At 35.7% G+C, this 17,488-nt stretch overlaps 1 protein-coding gene across 3 annotated transcripts in view; it reads left to right on the top strand.

The window, feature by feature from the left end:
- Positions 1 to 17,488, top strand: part of SUCO (SUN domain containing ossification factor) — a 95,201-nt gene that overhangs the window by 13,562 nt on the left and 64,151 nt on the right. For all 3 annotated transcript variants that reach the window (XM_080823824.1, XM_080823823.1, XM_080823822.1), the window contains exons 2-3: positions 14,708 to 14,816; positions 17,233 to 17,343. In XM_080823824.1, the coding sequence (XP_080679950.1) occupies positions 14,708 to 14,816; positions 17,233 to 17,343 (220 nt within the window). The remainder of the gene's footprint in view (positions 1 to 14,707; positions 14,817 to 17,232; positions 17,344 to 17,488) is intronic.

Raw genomic sequence — 17,488 nt, 5'->3', positions numbered from 1 at the left:
CAGCGTATCAAAGGAGACTCAGAAAACTCGGAGGGAAGTGAGAAACAGAATTGTATAATTTGACAAACCAAAGGAGAAGAAGGTTTCAAGTAGAAGCAGTAGTCAAAGGTGCCACACACAGCAGAGGAAAAAAAAAAGTATATCCTGCTACTACCATACTGATTTCAGTAGTTTAATGAGGGCAGAAATTAGAAATCAAAAGGCTGAGGGCTAATAGAAGGTGAAGAAACTGAGACTACTAATAGTATATACAAGTATATACTAATCTGGAATTTGATAAGTAAAAATGGTAGAAAGGACAATAGCTGATAACAGTAGTTAACATTTGAGTTTGTATTTATGTCAGATTGATAAGCACAGCACATGCATCATTTTATTTTTCTCATAATAACTCCATTTTGTTTATTTATTTGAGAGAGAGCAAGCAAGCGAGCACGTGAGTCCGTGCACACGCGTGCATGAGCCAGGGGGGAGCGGCAGAGGGGTAGAGAGAGACTCTCAAGCAGGCTGCACGCTCAGTGAGAAGCTGGATGCCAGGCTCCATCCGAGATCATGACCTGATCTGGTATCAAGAGTAAGAAGCTTAGGGGCGCCTGGGTGGCTCGATGGGTTAAAGCCTCTGCCTTCAGCTCAGGTCATGATCTCAGGGTCCTGGGATCAAGCTCCCCATCTCATCATCCTCATCATCAGGCTCTCTGCTCAGCGGGGAGCCTGCTTCCCTTCTTCTCTGCCTGTCTCTCTGCCTGCTTTTGATCTCTGTCTGTCAGATAAATAAATAAAAATCTTTAAAAATAGAGTAAGCTTAACTAGCGAAGCCACCCACAGGCCCCGTAGTAACTTCCTTTGAGTATCGATATTGAGGCACACAGGTTTTGTAATTTACCCAAGAGCATACAACTAATAAATGGAGGACCTGGGAATAACACCTAGGGATCTTGACTCTGAAGTCCATGTGTCGTCACTATACTGCAAAATTTCTTATTTCTGTTGTTGCTACTATCTAAATCTGAGGTAAACATTATTCCTCTTTTGTGATAGTTCTTATATTTTTGTTATGCTATAACTAGCCTTGACTAATACCATCAATTATTGAGTGAACAGGTGGGTGTTATTTTCTCACTTTTCATTTATCTGTTGACCAGAGGATGTTAAATATGAAGTACAGCAATAAAGAAAGATCGTAGGCTTTGGAGAGAGATAATCTAGGCTCGTAATCACCAATCGAATGACTTTGGACAAGTTAATTTCTGAGTTTAGCTTCTTTATTTGTAAAAATTTATCTAAAAGTCTGAATAAAAAAATAAAAACATAACTTTTTTCCCCCAAGACATCAGGTGCTGACGATGGCATTGCTCGTACTTGATGCAGAGTTTTGCATGGGTCCCCTTTTTCACTCCATTTTACATGATGACTCTTTTATCTTCCATCTTTCCCCATTTTAGGCAATTACCCCACAGTATATTGGAGCCTTTCCAGTCAGCCTTCATGTGTTTGTTTGATGTGTTTTCTTCCCAAATAGTCTTGTTTTGCTTATATGTTATAAAATATTACATAAATTGTCTAACACTAATCTCATTCTATTTCTTTTCATTTAACACTTTATTTTTAATTGCTTTAGTCATCATTAAAATGAATTGTAAGTAGTTAATGATGTGGCAGATGCCCTTAGATAAGCCTCATAGTATCATTTATTCATTGAACAGTTTGTGTGTGGCTGCTTCTGAAGAGAGACTATATGTTAACAAATGCATTTGGGTATATTCTGTTCCGTTCTGTTCTGTCTATTGCAATCCCAGTACTGTAGTCTAATTACAATGCTTTTGTAATAAATTTATCTGGCAAGGTGAACCACATGCCTTTCCTTTTTTTTTTTGGTTAATTTAGTTATTCTTGGACCACTTCTTTTCTTTTTTTTTTTTTTTTAAAGATTTTATTTATTTATTTGAGAGAGAATGAGTGAGAGAGAGCATGAGAGAGGAGAAGGTCAGAGGGAGAATCAGACTCCCCAAGGAGCTGGGAGCCCGATGCGGGACTCGATCCTGGAAGTCCGGGATCATGACCTGAGCCAAAGGCAGTCGGTCAACCAACTCAGCCACCCAGGTGCCCGGACCGCTTCTTTTCTATATCATATTAGAACAATAAGATCCTTCAGGTATTTTGATAAGAGTTATATTTGAGTGATGAATTGCTATTTTTACAGTGCTGTCACCAGCATTCCATCTATGAACTAGATTTTTGTATGTTTATTTCTTCATTGTATGATCATTACCAGAGTTAAAATTGTTTATCTGTAAATCATTGTTTATTATTTTTCTTAGGTTAATTTCTAAATTGTTTTATAATTTTTGTTATTGCTATAGCTTATTTTTGGTTATTGCTGAGAGGAAAATATAAACTTTTCTGTTTCTTAGATTTTTAAGCTAAGATAATTTACATATAATGAAATAAATGCACATATATTAGCTCTATATGTAGTTGGATCAATTTTGACAAATACATATATTTGTGTAACCTGCCCCCCCATCAAGGTATAGAACATTTGTATTACCCCAGAATGTTCCTCATGTCCTTTTCTAGTGAATCCCCCGAAGCAACCTGTGATTCAATTTCTATCATTGTGGATTAGTTTTGCTAATTCTGGAGCTTCTGTAATAGGGTTACACAGTATGTTCTTGTGTCTAGCTTCCTTTACTCTGCGTAATGTTTCCAAGATTTATACATGTTGTTTCATTAGTCAGTAATTCATTTATTTTTATTGGGAGTAGTTAGTACATTCTGTGAATATACTGTAGTTTCTTTATTTTAGTGCTGTTGGACATCGAGGCTGCTTCTAGTTCTTGGCTATTAGAAATAAAAGGGGCCATTTTCCTACAAGCCTTTTTGTGGACATCCATTTCTCTGAGAATCACCTAAAAGTGGAATTGCAAGTGCTGAAGCTGATGGGTATCGTATGCTTCTGGATATAATACCCGGAGAAAGACACAACATTACTTATGAAGGATTCTGGCCAGGAATATATAAACTGAATCTGGTCATGAAGAAACATCAGACAAACCTCAAATAAGGACCATATTATTTAAAAATTAAAGGACTATGTTCCTCAAAAATAGCAGTACCATGTAAGGTAAAGACCAAAATCTGTCCAGGTTAAAGGAGGCTGAAGATGCGTGATAAATGCAGGACATGGTTCTGGACTCAGTTCTGTCCTTGGGAGTTGTGGAAGGAATGCTCTAAGAATATGATTGGGTTAACTGACAAAATTGCAATACGGATGATAGGTTAAAGTATTATGTCAGTGTAACTGAAGTTGTAACTGTGCTGTGGTTATGTAAGCAAATATCCTTATTCTGTGGAAATACATACTAAGGTAGTTAGAGATCAATTATATGGATCAGGATAAAGAGTGAGAAGGAAGATGTGAGAGTGTGCTGTGAGCAAATGACAAGTGATGGAAGAAATGAGGCAAATGTTAACAGGTTGATACGGTTTGTGTATGTTCTTTGTACTATGCTGGCAATTCTTATGAAACTTTGAAATTATTCCCAAACAAAAAGTGGGAAAAAACCCCCCAAACAACCTGGTTTGGATTTTTCCCTTCTCTGTATGAGGGAAATCGACTCAAATTTCTTTAATTTTCATTAGTTTTATTTTTTTATTTTATTTTTTTTTTTAAGATTTTATTTATTTATTTGACAGAGATCACAAGTAGGCAGAGAGGCAGCAGAGAGGGAGAGAGGAGGAAGCAGGCTCCCCGCCAAGCAGAGAGCCCGATGCGGGGCTCGATCCCAGGACCCTGAGATCATGACCTGAGCCGAAGGCAGAGGCTTTAAACCACTGAGCCACCCAGGCGCCCCAGTTTTCATTAGTTTTATACTTTGTGCCAATTTTGCTGTTTTTCTAGGGAAATCCATTTCTGATTTTTCAAATATATTGGTATTTGTATAGTTTGTAATATTTTATAATTTTAAAAATCTGTGGTTATTTCATGTTTTTTGTAGCATATTTTATTAATTCACATCACCACATATCACCAACTCTTTTTGATTGAGTTTGCCAGCGGTTTATCTTTTTAACATTTTCTTCAAAGAATCACATTTTGGTTTTCTGACTCTTTGCCCTTTTTGTTCTTTATTTCAGTGATTCCTGTCTTTATAGTCCCCCCCTTTTTTTAAATTTACACTGTTTCCTCTTTGAGTTGAAAGATCATCTTTTGGGGGGGAGGGGGTTTGTCTTCCCATGTGTTTAGAAGCATAGTTTTCCTGCTGTTGTCTTATCTGCATCCCACCAATTTTGACCACTAGTCCTCCACTATAATTTTCACGATGTTCCTTATTGTTTCCTCTTTAATGGCAGTACTGTTCTGCTGCATATTTTGTTTCCAGTCTTAGAATGTTGTTGGCTTTTTGTTACTTCAAAAATTTCACATGTAGCTTTGGTTGTTTTATATATTTTGAAGTGATACTGTTGGGTGGATATATATTTATAATATCTTTTTACTAAGATAAATAAATCAGTGACATAATGCTTATCAATTTAATTTTTATCTGCTTAATTAAAATTGCTACTTATTTTTTTCATGTTTTCTCAGTGTATCCTTACTCATATTTTTAATGAATTGAAAATTAAGGCCTAACATTTCCTAACAGGCCTCTGTATCTAACATAGTATCTGGAAAGTATTGATAGTCTTAAGTGCTTATATAGTTTCTACAGTATAATGAGAGGGAAACAGCATTAACTCATTCGAAAGTTTGACAGACTCCGGTTTAGTTTTGCCCTCTCCCTGCAGTTATTAGGCTTGGCACATTTGCATATTAACATATTCTTTATTGCTCATTAATGTGTCTTGGAATTTATTATTGCATTATTTTGCTAAATTTCTTTGATAAGATTATAAATAGTAATTGTTTAAGGTAGCCAGGTCAGTATTTCTGAGCTAGCAGTTGTAAAACACTTATTCTAAGCCATTGGTATTAAAAATGGTGTTTCCTCAATCACTTGTACATTAAAGAATACTTTCTTAGTGAAATCTTTTTTTGTCACTTCAAGGCTTAATTCAGTTGCTGTATCCTCTAGAAAAAAACTTCCTGAATCCTTCTGTTCGCTTCAGTCTTAAGAGGTAATTGATACACCTTTTACTTAACATTTAAATCTTAACTACTGTTCTTTGACATACATAGTTGTAACATACCCTTTAAAACAGCACAGTGCCTAGTAGTATTAGACTGTAGGTTCCCATTGCAAGAAAAACCCCCGTCACTATACATTCAAGTTGAAAATCTTCCTTCAAGAAAAAACTATGTAGTGTCATCTGGATGCAAACATTCCTTCCTTCCACATTGTGGTACTTTTTTTTTTTTTTTTTTTTAAATCTAGTAACCATCAAGACCATATCTAAAAGAGCTTTTGTAGAAATTATAGGCAAATAACAAATAGTTTATTAATACATGGTAAGCCTATTTTTTGGAGGGTAAACAAAGGTTAAAATTAATGATACACATGAAATTAAAATGGAATACTCAACAGTTGCTACTATTTCTATAGCTGTTAAGCTCTATACAGTTTAAGGAGGGCACGTATCGCATGGAGCACTGGGTGTGGTGCGTAAACAATGAATCTTGGAACACTGAAAAAATAAAATAAAAAAATAAAAAAAATTTATCCATACGCTTTTTGTCTGTTTTAAAGAATTCTATTCTGGCAACTGTACCCAGGCAGGTATTACAATAGTGTATATAGAAAGTAAATACAACATTGAATTATTGTTTTCTTTCTATTTTAAGAATGGACAGAATTCTAAAACTTTCTTACGGGAATTTAAAGACCTGCCAAAAACTAGAAGGAAGAGTGTGATAGGCATGTGCCTGTTGCCTAGCTTCAATAATTATTAGTCTTTCATCATCTTATTTCTCTCTGCCCCACTTCTTAAAACAGCTTTATCAGGGGCACAATTGGCATGCAAAAAACTACATAAATTGTACAGTTTGATACATCTTGGCGTATGTATACATCCATGAAGCTATCACAAGCAATTAGTAAACATATCCCCTTTACCCTCAGGGATTTTCTCGTGCCCTTTTGTAATCCCTTCCTCCTGGCTTCCTCCTCCAGGCAACCACTGATTTATATTCTGTAGCTATAGTTTAGTTTGCATTTTTTGCATTTTGTAAGTGGAATCATAAACTACATTTTTTTTTGGGGGGGGGGTCTGGCTTCTTGCACAGAAGAATTATTTTGAGGGTGTTGTGTGTGCCAAATTCATTCCTGTTTGTTGCTGAATTGTATTACATTGCATGTCTGTAGTACAGATTGTTTATCTATGTACCTGTTCATGGACATTTGAGAATTTTTTCCATTTTATTTATTTATTTATTTGACAGAGAGAGAGAGAGAGAAACAGTGAGAGAGGGAACACAAGCCAGGAGAGTGGGAGAGGGAGAAGCAGGCTTCTCGCCGAGCAGGGAGCCTGATGAGGGGCTCCATCCCAGGACCCTGGGGTCATGACCTGAGCCGAAGGCAGACGCCCAACGACTGAGCCACCCAGGCGCCCCCATTTTTTGACTATTACAAATAGAGCTGCTGTGACCTTTTGTGTTTTCCTTTCTCTTGAGTGAATACTTAAGGGTGGAATGGCTGGATTATATCTAAGTGTTTGTTTGGCTTTGAAAGCAATGCCAAATTGTTTTCCAAAGTGATTGTACCGTTTTGTATTCCCATGAGCAGTATATGAAAGTTTCAGTCCTTCCACATCCTTTGCAATACTTACTGTGGCCAGTCTTTAAAATTTTAGCCATTTTAATAGGTACGTAGTGGTATTTCATTATGGTTTCAATTTGCATTTCTCCATGACTGAGGATATTGAGCATCTTTCACTTTTATTTGCTTTCCCTGTATTTTCTTTGGTGATACGATGGTGAAAATCTTTTGCCTGTTTTTTAAAAATTGGGTTGCTTCTTTTTTGGGGCGGGGAGGAAGATTTTATTTATTTGCCAGAGAGCACTCGAACGCACACTCACACAAACTGGGGAGATGCAGGCAGAGGGAGAAGCAGGCTCCCCACCGAGCGAAGAGCCTGATGTAGGACTCGATCCCAGGACCCCTGGATCATGACCTGAGTCGAAGGGAGTTGCTTAACTGACTGAGCCACCCAGGCAACCCCAAAATTGGGTTGTTTCTTAATTGAGTTTTGAGAGTTCTTTACACTGGTTACAAATCCTTTACCAAATACATGCTTTGCAAATGTTTTCTCCTGGTCTGTAACTTGCCTTCTCATTTTTTTTTTTTTTTTAATTTTTATTTGACAGAGAAAGGGATCACAAGTAGGCAGAGAGGCAGGCAGAGAGAGAGGGGGAGCAGGCTCCCCGCCAAGCAGAGAGCCCAATGCGGGGCTTGATCCCAGGACCCCGAGATCATGACCTGAGCTGAAGGCAGAGGCTTCAACCCACTGAGCCACCCAGGCGCCCCTGCCTTCTCATTTTTAATAAGTGTATTTTGTGGAACAGAAGTTTTTAATTTTGAAGTTCAGTTTCTCAAATTTTTCTTTAATGGATTATGCTTATTTTAAAAAGAAACTTGTGTTTTGGATTGATTTTGACAATATGCAAAGGTAATACAAAGAGTTAACCATACACCCTTCTCCAAGTCTCCTTGAATGCTAACATCTCACATAACCGTGGTATATTTGTCAAAACTAAGAAATTAACATTAGTAACAGAACATGGGCCATGCTTTTTATGTCATATATGAAAACTGCCTAGCAGTTTTTGTTGGGGGGAGGATCAGGTGGTGGAATAAAATTAAATTAAGACATCCTATAATTGTACTTACAAATACTTCAGTAAGAGTTAAGAGTGAACTCATTTTTTAAGGCAGTTGTGTGGAGTTATTTCCATGTGCAGGATGCCAACCTAACTACCCACTAATTTAAATTCCTCAGTTTAATTCTGTTCATGTCAAGGTCAGAACCTAACATTTAATAAGATAATCAAGCAAACTGACCTAGAAATCACGTGCAAATAGAAGGAACTCCCCAGTGGGTTTTTGTTGTTGTTGTTTAGTTTTGTTTTTATGTAACTATTTGTTCAAGGTTGTAGAAGTTACAGGATAGGATAAAATTTAAGTGTCAAAGACGGTTTATAATACTTTTATATCGGATCAGCTGTGGGGAAGAGGATGAATGAATGTTGTGATAGTTCAAAAGTAAAAATTAACAATATGTATCTTATTCTCACTGAACCATGTTCTTAGGCAGAATATTTTTATTTCTTCTCCTAGAAACTGAATTTTTTTTGTTTTAGTAAGCATAGTGCATAATATTGCTTTTATTCTGTGCTATCCCTGTTACAAGTGCTTTAAGCTATCTTACTGAATTCTCATAACAGTCCTAGGAAATAGATACTTCCATTATGAGAAAATAGGTGCAGAGAAATAAATGTTTGTTCAGTGAACTTGCCCAAGATCCTACAGGCTATGCAGCTGTAGTCCGCATTCCTTTAACCATCGTGCTAGGCCAACTGACAGATTGTCATGGTTGAATTACCGTGTAATATAATGTACTTCTGCAAATCCTTGCCAAATACCTCTATTATTTTGACCTCCTGAAGGAATGGAAAGAGTTCCACTATTACATCCTTTTTATGAGGTTTTATCTTTTTTCCTCTATTAAGAGTTATATTGAGTATCAAACTCAGCATCAGTGATCATGACTTGAAACCTCTTGCCTGTAAATTATAGTAGTGATTGTAATTTTGCACTATAACATAGCTGGTATAGTGGAGATAGATTGATCTATCTACCTGTAAAGGATATAACTTTTTAAATCACTTTATTAGAAAATACTTTAATGGAAAAACAAAAAACAAACAAACAAACAATGAAAGATAGCTGTGCACACACTAGGCACTAAGCATATTCTTGTAGTGTTATCCCAACTTAAGTTTTATTTTTATTACTTTTTACCTCTCATCAGACCCTAATAATTATTGCTAAAGGCCAGAGCTTTTGAATTTGTTGATGTTCAAAGGTCTTGAGGAAGTTATGTGGCAATTTCAGCTTCTAGAGAAATTTTTTAAAATTAGATCATTCTTAACTATGTCAGCTGAAATTTTACCTCATTTTTATTTTTTCATGAAATTTGTTGATTTAATGTTGATGCAAGTTTCTCTTACTGTTTAAAATTTTGTAGACTAGTGCTGATATAACAGGGTCCCCTGTTTGCAAAACTTTTTTTTTTATGTACAGTTCCTTGTATAAATAAAACTGATTTGTCATATTTCTTAGACAGTCATTGAGAAGGTGTTTGGGTGGTTTTGTGTGTGTGTGTGTGTGTGTGTGTGTGTGTGTTGAGGGGGGAGGGTCTCTATTGAGGAAAACCTAAAGCTAGAGAACAGAAAGCTAGATTGATGGTATTTTTACCCCTCCCACTCTTACCCTCAAAATTCCTTCCCAGAGAACTATTTTGTTTTCTATAAGAATATTCTACATATGCAGTATATATATATGAACATATTCATAGATGTATTTTTAGTTGAAAATGGTTTTTTAAAAGTTTGGAAGAAGAAATCACTTCTTATTTCTTGGCTAATCGCCATGGTCCTCTGCTAGGTTTTCTAAATACTTTGATTTGTTGTATCATTTAGATTAGAACATCAGCTACATTTAAAAGGAAATCACAGTTTGATTGGCAGAACATTCGCAGCACTAATGTCTTGATGAGATAATAAGTTGGTAAAGTTACCAAAAAAATTCCTTTTCCAAATTTGGGTAAGAAAAATTTAAAGTTTAGGATCTGCTTAATATAGGTTTTCTTTTGAAGATGCTTTTTTCAGCATGTAGACTCTACTTTGGTTCATTTTGTTACAGATTTACAATTTTTAACCCTTCAAACATTTTTCTTGCTCAGAATGTCAGGTGGTCATTTTTTGTTGAAAAACATGCAGACGCACGCACACACACACATAAAACACACACTTTGTAACTACTGGTACTTGTGACTGCTAAGGCTTTCAGACTAGATGTTAGTAAATATTTTCGATAAGCATAGTACTAGCTTGTATGATATTCTTGTTTCACTAAAGTGTGTAAAGTTTCGTATTCTAAATGGTGCCCAGATGTGCTTTTTGTAAGACCTTTAATTACATCTACTCTAAAAGTTGATAACCTTTCTTTATGAATGGTGAATCCATGCCACCTTGGTAGGGAGGAGCTGACAAAAAGGGAAAAATATCCTCTTAGTGTCCAGATTCTCTTTTTTGAGTTTATGTGTGTGATCTGGTGGTACAGGAGTGAGTTGGGGGAGTGGTAGTGGTGAGATGACAGTAGTGATGGGAGGGGAGTAAAAAAATGATTGAATTTCCTTCTGGTATGTGCTAGAAAACAGTATACCAGCTTATTTTTGCAAGTTTTGGCTTTGTGGGGTGGGGTTAAAGTGGTTAGGAATTGGTTCTCAAAGAATTTACTTTTTAAATGTAAGTGAGGATATACACAGAATCAACTTAAATAGAAAGTAACAGAGTTATCACTGATTTTGAGTTGTGGGGGAATGTCAAAGGCTCACAGATTGCCATGGATCTTGATGTGATTTCTGGTGCTGAACTTCCTAATTCTAGAAACTAATTTCTTCAGGCTTGGCAACTTTCATAGTGCAATTTTAGGAAGTTTCTCTAATAGCTTGGAATTAGACCTATTTAATCATGCAACAAAAGTGCCTTCAGCCTATATGATGTGATCCACTTGTTCTTAAAGTGGGGGTTCCGTATCTGATTCACCTGGGGGATGTGTTAAAAGTAAGGACTCCCCTTACAGATATCCCTTCTTGTTCAGCAAAGTTAGAGTGCTTTTAGGGTATTTTATACTTGGTAGTGTAAGATTTCTTGACATTTATTAATTGGTGATAATTTTTATCTATTTTAGATTTAGGTTAGAAAGTTTAAGGTTATCTCTCACAGTTTTACTAACATCTGTATTAACTAGAGATTGATATGTTAGCAGTGTTTAATTATAGCATTGATAAAGCTATAATTAAGAAGAGGAATAGGGAATGGGGTGCCTAGGTGGCTCAGTGGGTTAAAGCCTCTGCCTTCGGCTCAGGTCATGATCCCAGGATCCTGGGATGGAGCCTTGCATTGGCCTCTCTGCTCGGCAGGGAGTCTGCTTCCCCCTCTCTCTCTGCCTGCCTCTCTGCCTACTTGTGATCTCTGTCTGTCAAATAAATGAATAAAATCTTTAAAAAAAAAAAAGGAATAAGGAAGAACGTACTATATACTGATAATGTATTATATACTAATAGCAGATGTATTAGGGTTCTCCAGAGAAACAGAACTTCTGTGTGTGTGTGTGTGTGTATGTGATTTGTGTTTGTTTGTTTTTTAAATGAGGCTTTGGGTCACACAATTATGGAAGCTGAGAGGTTCCATGATCTGAAGTCTGAAAGCTGGAGACCAAGGAAAACCAGTGATACAATTCAGGTTGAGTGTGAAGGCCTGATAAACAGGGGTGCTGGAGATGTAAATCCCAGTTCAAGGGTCAGAGAAGAGATGTCTTAGCAATGAGGCAGGAAGACAAACAAACTTATAAAGGGCAGATTCTTCCTTCTTTTGACCTTTGTTGTATTTAGGCCCTCAAAGGATTGGATGGTGCCCACCCAAATTGGGAAGGGCAGTCTACTGAGTCCACTGATGCTAATGCTAATCTCATTTCCAAAAATCTCAGAACTTTGAGGATTTGATTATATGATATTAAAAACAAGGATCATGAGATTTAATGTTGGTCTTCATGCTAACTGTGGATATTAGGACTTATACATACACAGATACACATAGTTCCTGAGGATAAAACTAATACATGCTTGTGGTAGAATGTTTAGAAAGTTAGGGGTGGGGCACCTGGGTGGCTCAGTGGGTTGAAGCCTCTGCCTTCGGCTGGGATCATGGTCTCAGGGTCCTGGGATGGAGCCTCACATCAGGCTCTCTGCTCAGCAGGGAGCCTGCTTCCCCCTCTCTCTCTGCCTGCCTCTCTGCCTACTTGTGATCTCTGTCTGTCAAATAAATAAATAAAATTTAAAAAAAAAAGGATTAAGAAAATAAGGGGGTGTAACCACCAAAACGCTAATACACACAGTTTTAGATACCTGAAACTTTGGTTGTCCCAAGTACCTACACATACACACACAGATACACACACAGCTGAGAAACAATGTAAAAGTCTATTAATAGAGAAATACGTAATAAATAATGATGTATCAGTATGAAGTTTTGAAAAGTAATATGTTTTTGTGGTTCAAAATTCAAGATATTGAGTACTATTTAGTAGGAAATGCCCTTGTATTTTTCTTGTGACTCTGCCACCCAGTTTTCCTCCTTGGATCCATCAAGGTAGTGCTTTTTTAAAAAAAATTCTTTCAAAGAAAGTTATGTACACACAAATACCTTTAGTACACATGTACGTACATGGTAGCCTACTAAGTATGTATCTATTATTATGTACCTTTATTTTTCTCCCCCTTTCTTTTTTTAGTTTTAATTTTATCAAAATAGTATATCCAAATGAAAGTCATATAGCTCTAAAACATTAACTTATGTTGGTTTGAAAGAAACAACTTTTATCTCTTAGCTGATTAATTTTATATTCTTTGTCTCTAAAATAGTTGCTTTAATGTCAGTTTTATATATTCTGGTGTAGACAGTCAGATTCTCTTCACTATATGCTGGTAACATAATTCTGTCATAATTTGGGTTAGATCAGTATTCATTTTTTATATAATTATTGACTTCTATAAGTGCTGTTCATAGCTGAGCCATGTAGTAAAACATGACTACTTTTCCTTTTCTGTACTACTTTTCTCCTGGAACTAATATTTGACTAAGTTTGCTTATTTTTTAATTTAATTATGAGCTGTCTGCCAGTTACATAAATTTGTACTTAATATTTTCAAAGACCAGATTCTTAATCTCAGGAAACAAACTGAGGGTTCCTGGAGGAGGAGGTTGGTAGGGATGGGGTGTCTGGGTGATGGACATTGAGAAGGGTATGTGCTATGGTGAGTGCTGTGAATTGTGTAAGACTGATGATTCACAGACCTATACCCCTGAAACAAATAATATGTTATATGTTAATTAAAATAATAATAATAATAATAATATTTTCAAAGACCTAACAGATGTGCTGTCAATGTCATCCTCTGAAAGAAGGTTCTACTAGAATTTCTGATAACCTCCAATTTAGACTGGTTGCTTTCTATTCTCTCTGTATAGCTGTCATCATAGGATTATCATCCTATTTCCAGTCATCTTGGGGATTCCCCTTCCCTCTCTCATCTCAGTACCATTTTGTTGTAATTATTGTGGTTTCATAGACATGTAGTTCTCTCACATTAATCTCTTCTTTATTTTTCTTACTGTTCATATAAATTTTAGAGTCAGCCTACTTAACTTAAAAATCTTCTTTATGTCTTAATATGTGGTTTTCAAATCTTCTGTATATATTAGCTTGAATTGTGTAATTTGACTTTAAAATGTTAAAGAATTGTTAAATATTGGTGATTTCAAACAGGTCTACCTAATAGAACATTTCTTGCTAAGTTTATATTTTAGTTTTTATTGTTTATTTTGCAAACGGGGACTTCTGTCTCATCTTGTAACTGATGGTGAAGGTTTGAGTAGAGTTGATTTGAATCTTAATGTTATGCCTAGAAATATAATTTTTATATCCAAGACTTTTTAAAATAGGTGGTTCTTTTTAATTTTCCACCTATATAAAGTCATTATCTGCAGTTAGTGGTCATTTTCTGTCTCCTCCATTTTTTTTAACCTTTTATCATATTATGTAATACTAACAATAATGGACAACTCTTATCTTGTTTCAGATCTAAATAGGATTATTTTTAGATTACTTCACTAAGTTTGGTACTGACTTTTAGGCTTGTGTATTATGCATGTATGTTTCCATGGTAAACATCTGCTTATTCCTATTTTAAGGAAATCTTGATGGATGTGTAAGTTTATCAGATGTCTTTCAGTGACTGTGGAATAATCATATTTTTCCTTGATATTATTGTATGGCAGACTAAAAAGATTTTATTATATTGAACCACTTTTGAATATCAGAACTAAACTCTACTTGATCATAACAGTGGTATACTATTTCTTTGGTGCATTCCTAAAGACTTTCTTTTTTATCGTCTTAGAATTTTTGTGTCTGATTAACTGTAGTATTCATTTGTATTCGTTATTCTCTTAATTTTGGATATCACTGCTTTGATCTCTATGTCAAAATTATTTGGAAGCTTAGCTCTGATGCTTTGAAATAGTTTAGGCAGCTTTAGAGTTCTCTGTTCTTAAATATTAGTAAAATTTTGAATATTATTGGCATCTGGTACTTTCTGAGGAGGTTAAACTCCTTGAAAACTTCCTTCTGTGACACTTACCAGATAGTCTTTGTGAAATCTTTATTGTTTTGCCTTCATGAAATTCATAGTGCCTTAACTTGGAATGCTGGTAACATAGTTTGTGGGTTTTTTTTTTTTAGGGCATTAAATAAAAATACTTGTCTTAAAGTACATTTGTCTTCATTAAATTGTTAAGTTCTTGAGGGCATTAAGGTAGGAGCCCTCTGTTTATTTATTGCCTCAAATTCTAGCCCATAGTAGGGAATACGTTGGCTTAACAATTTATCCTTCTTCCTTTCTTTTGGTGATGGTGAATGTTTTACAGGCTTCCCAGTTGGCGTGTATGTTGTAAGGAGAGTTCTTCAGCTTCATCATATTACTCTCAAGATGACAATTGTGCCCTAGAAAATGAAGATGTACAATTCCAGAAAAAGGTACCTTAAATAAAGTTGACAATGTAATTTGTGTGTCAGCTTTTTAAGATTTCCTCAAAACGTTTGGAATAAAAGTAATTTCAAAAGTACTATAACATAATTTTGGTGATTTGTAATCTCCTTTCTGTAATCTGAAGACTCACTCAGGTAATCTGAAAGTAAGCATCCTTGAGATACTCATATGCTTGTTCTTGGAATGTCATAATATCTGTGGTCCTAGAGTGGGGAGAAAAATAGTAGCTATTCAGAGAACTGAAAACCAGTGGTTCACTTTTTAATATGCTAAATAGTTAAAAAGTTTCAAAAGAAACTCCAGTCAGTAAAAACTTAGAACTGAGGATTATAGGGAGACTCTGCAGTCAGTGGCTATGTAGTTTTTTAATATAATTGGGTGGAGTGAATAGACAGAGTCCAGAAAGCCAGACCACATAGTTCTTAATTCATTTATTATTTTATCATTTTAAATGCCTGGCTGACTCAATCAGTAGAGCATGCGACTCTTGATCTCGGGGTCACGAGTTCAAGCCACACATTGGGCAGGGAGCCTTCTTTACAAAAAAAAAAAGGTAAAATAAATAAAAAATGTGATTGTTGACTTGATTTGGCTCCCCCCATCAATATATATATTTTATTTATTTATTTTTTAAGATTTTATTTGTTTATTTGATGGAAAGAGAAAGAGACAGTGAGAGAGGGAACACAAGCAGGGGTAGTGGGAGAGGGAGAAGCGGGTTTTTCTCAGAGCACGAGCCCAGTGCGGGGCTTGATCCCACAACTCGGATCACGACTTGAGCTGAAGGCAGATGCCTTCAGGTGCCCCCAATATATGTATTTTAAAATACACTTGTCCCTTGAATGACATGGGTTTGAACTGTGTGGGTACATTAATATGCAGATTTTTTAATGGTACAATACTGTAAATGTATTTTCTCTTACAATTTTCTTAACACTTCTCGAGTTTAACATAAGATTACAGTGTAATAGGGGTCCCCGGGTGGCTCAGTGGGTTAAAGCCTCTGCCTTCCTCTTGGGTCATGGTCCCGGGGTCCTGGGATCCAGGGATCCAGCCGCCCATCAGGCTCTCTGCTCAGCAGGGAGGCTGCTTCCTCCTCTCTCTCTGCCTACTTGTGATCTCTGTCTGTCAAATAAATCAATAAAATCTTAAGAAAAAAAAAGAATACAGTGTAATAATACATCATATAAAATATGTGTCAACTGACTGCTTATTATTGGTACAGCTTCCGGTTAACAATAGGCTATTAGTCATTTTGGGGAGTCAAAAGTTATATGGAGATTTTTGCCTCTGATAGGGCTTGGTACCACTAACCCATGCATTGTTCAAGGATCAACTACATAGAAGTAATTTATTCTGACTATAAAATATTCATATTTATATTCTGTTCCCCTCCCCAAAGGAACCACAATTTATTGTTTCTTGTGAAAACATTGAGACTGTTTTTTTGTGGGTATCCATATATGGCACACAAATTAGTATTTTATTTTCCATAAAATGTCAAATTATAAATATTCTACAAATGACTTCCCCCTCTGTCTCAATAATATCTCATAGACATCTGTAAACATCTTTTCATGTTGTTGTATTCTTGTGATGGCTACATTTTTATTCTGTCATACAAATTATATATTTCTTTATTGACAGACTTTTGCATTGTTTCTCAGCTGTGTGTATGCAGGTGGGCTTGTGTGTGTGCATGTGTGTGAACATAAGTTTATAATTACATACTTGGAGTTGTTGGTATAATATTTATTCAAATATTGGAGTCATGTTGGATTTATTTCTGGGATGGAGCATTTAAAATTTTGAAGACTGTTGCTGAATATCTCTTTAAAAAGAATACAGTTTTTACTTTTACCCACAGTCTGTAAAACTTTGATCTAATCTCTGATGAGAAATTTGAAGACTAAATGTGAGAATGAATATAAGCAAAACATTCGGGGGGGAAAACATATTCTTTCTGCAGAAATTTAGGTATCTGTTATATGTTATAAAGACTTAGATAAGGAATATGAATATTGCTTTTATGAAACATACGCTAGAAGATACTTTTAAACTTGAAGGTATCTGGAATCTTGAAAGTCAGTGTCAAAAGAGAGATGGTGAAAGAACTATATGTACATTCATTTATTAGATATTTCCTGAAGTCCTACTGTGTCCCTAACACATTGCTGCATGGTAGGACTAAAGTGCTTATTAAGTGCTTATTAAGAAATCAAATAAGGCTCTTGAACTCATTTAGTGTGGTGGCAAGGAAGGGAATGCAGGAAGGTGGATAAGAAGCATGTAAACAAATAAAAGTAATTAACAGTCGAATGTGCTATAAAGTATATAATATTGCTTAGGACTATTTTGTGAAACAGTTTTATCAGTTACCCTTTTTTCTTTGTTGCAATATAGGATGAAAGAGAGGGACCTCTCAATACCGAATTACCAGAAAAAGTGGGTTCGAACTTACCTATTCCTCCAGAAGAAAATAAATTAAAAGATGACTACATTGTGGATGTACAGGTAAGCTATGCTGCTTTGATTTTTTTTTTTTTTAAGATTTTATTTATTTATTTGACAGACAGAGATCGCAAGTAGGCAGAGGCAGGCAGAGAGAGAGGAAGGGAAGCAGGCTCCCTGCTGAGCAGAGAGCCCGATGCCGGGCTCG

This window comes from Martes martes (genome assembly GCF_963455335.1).
Source record: "Martes martes genome assembly, chromosome: 15".
NCBI lineage: Eukaryota > Metazoa > Chordata > Mammalia > Carnivora > Mustelidae > Martes > Martes martes.
The sequence above is the reverse complement of the archived record's forward strand: the minus strand, read 5'-3'. Positions and strand labels throughout refer to the sequence as shown.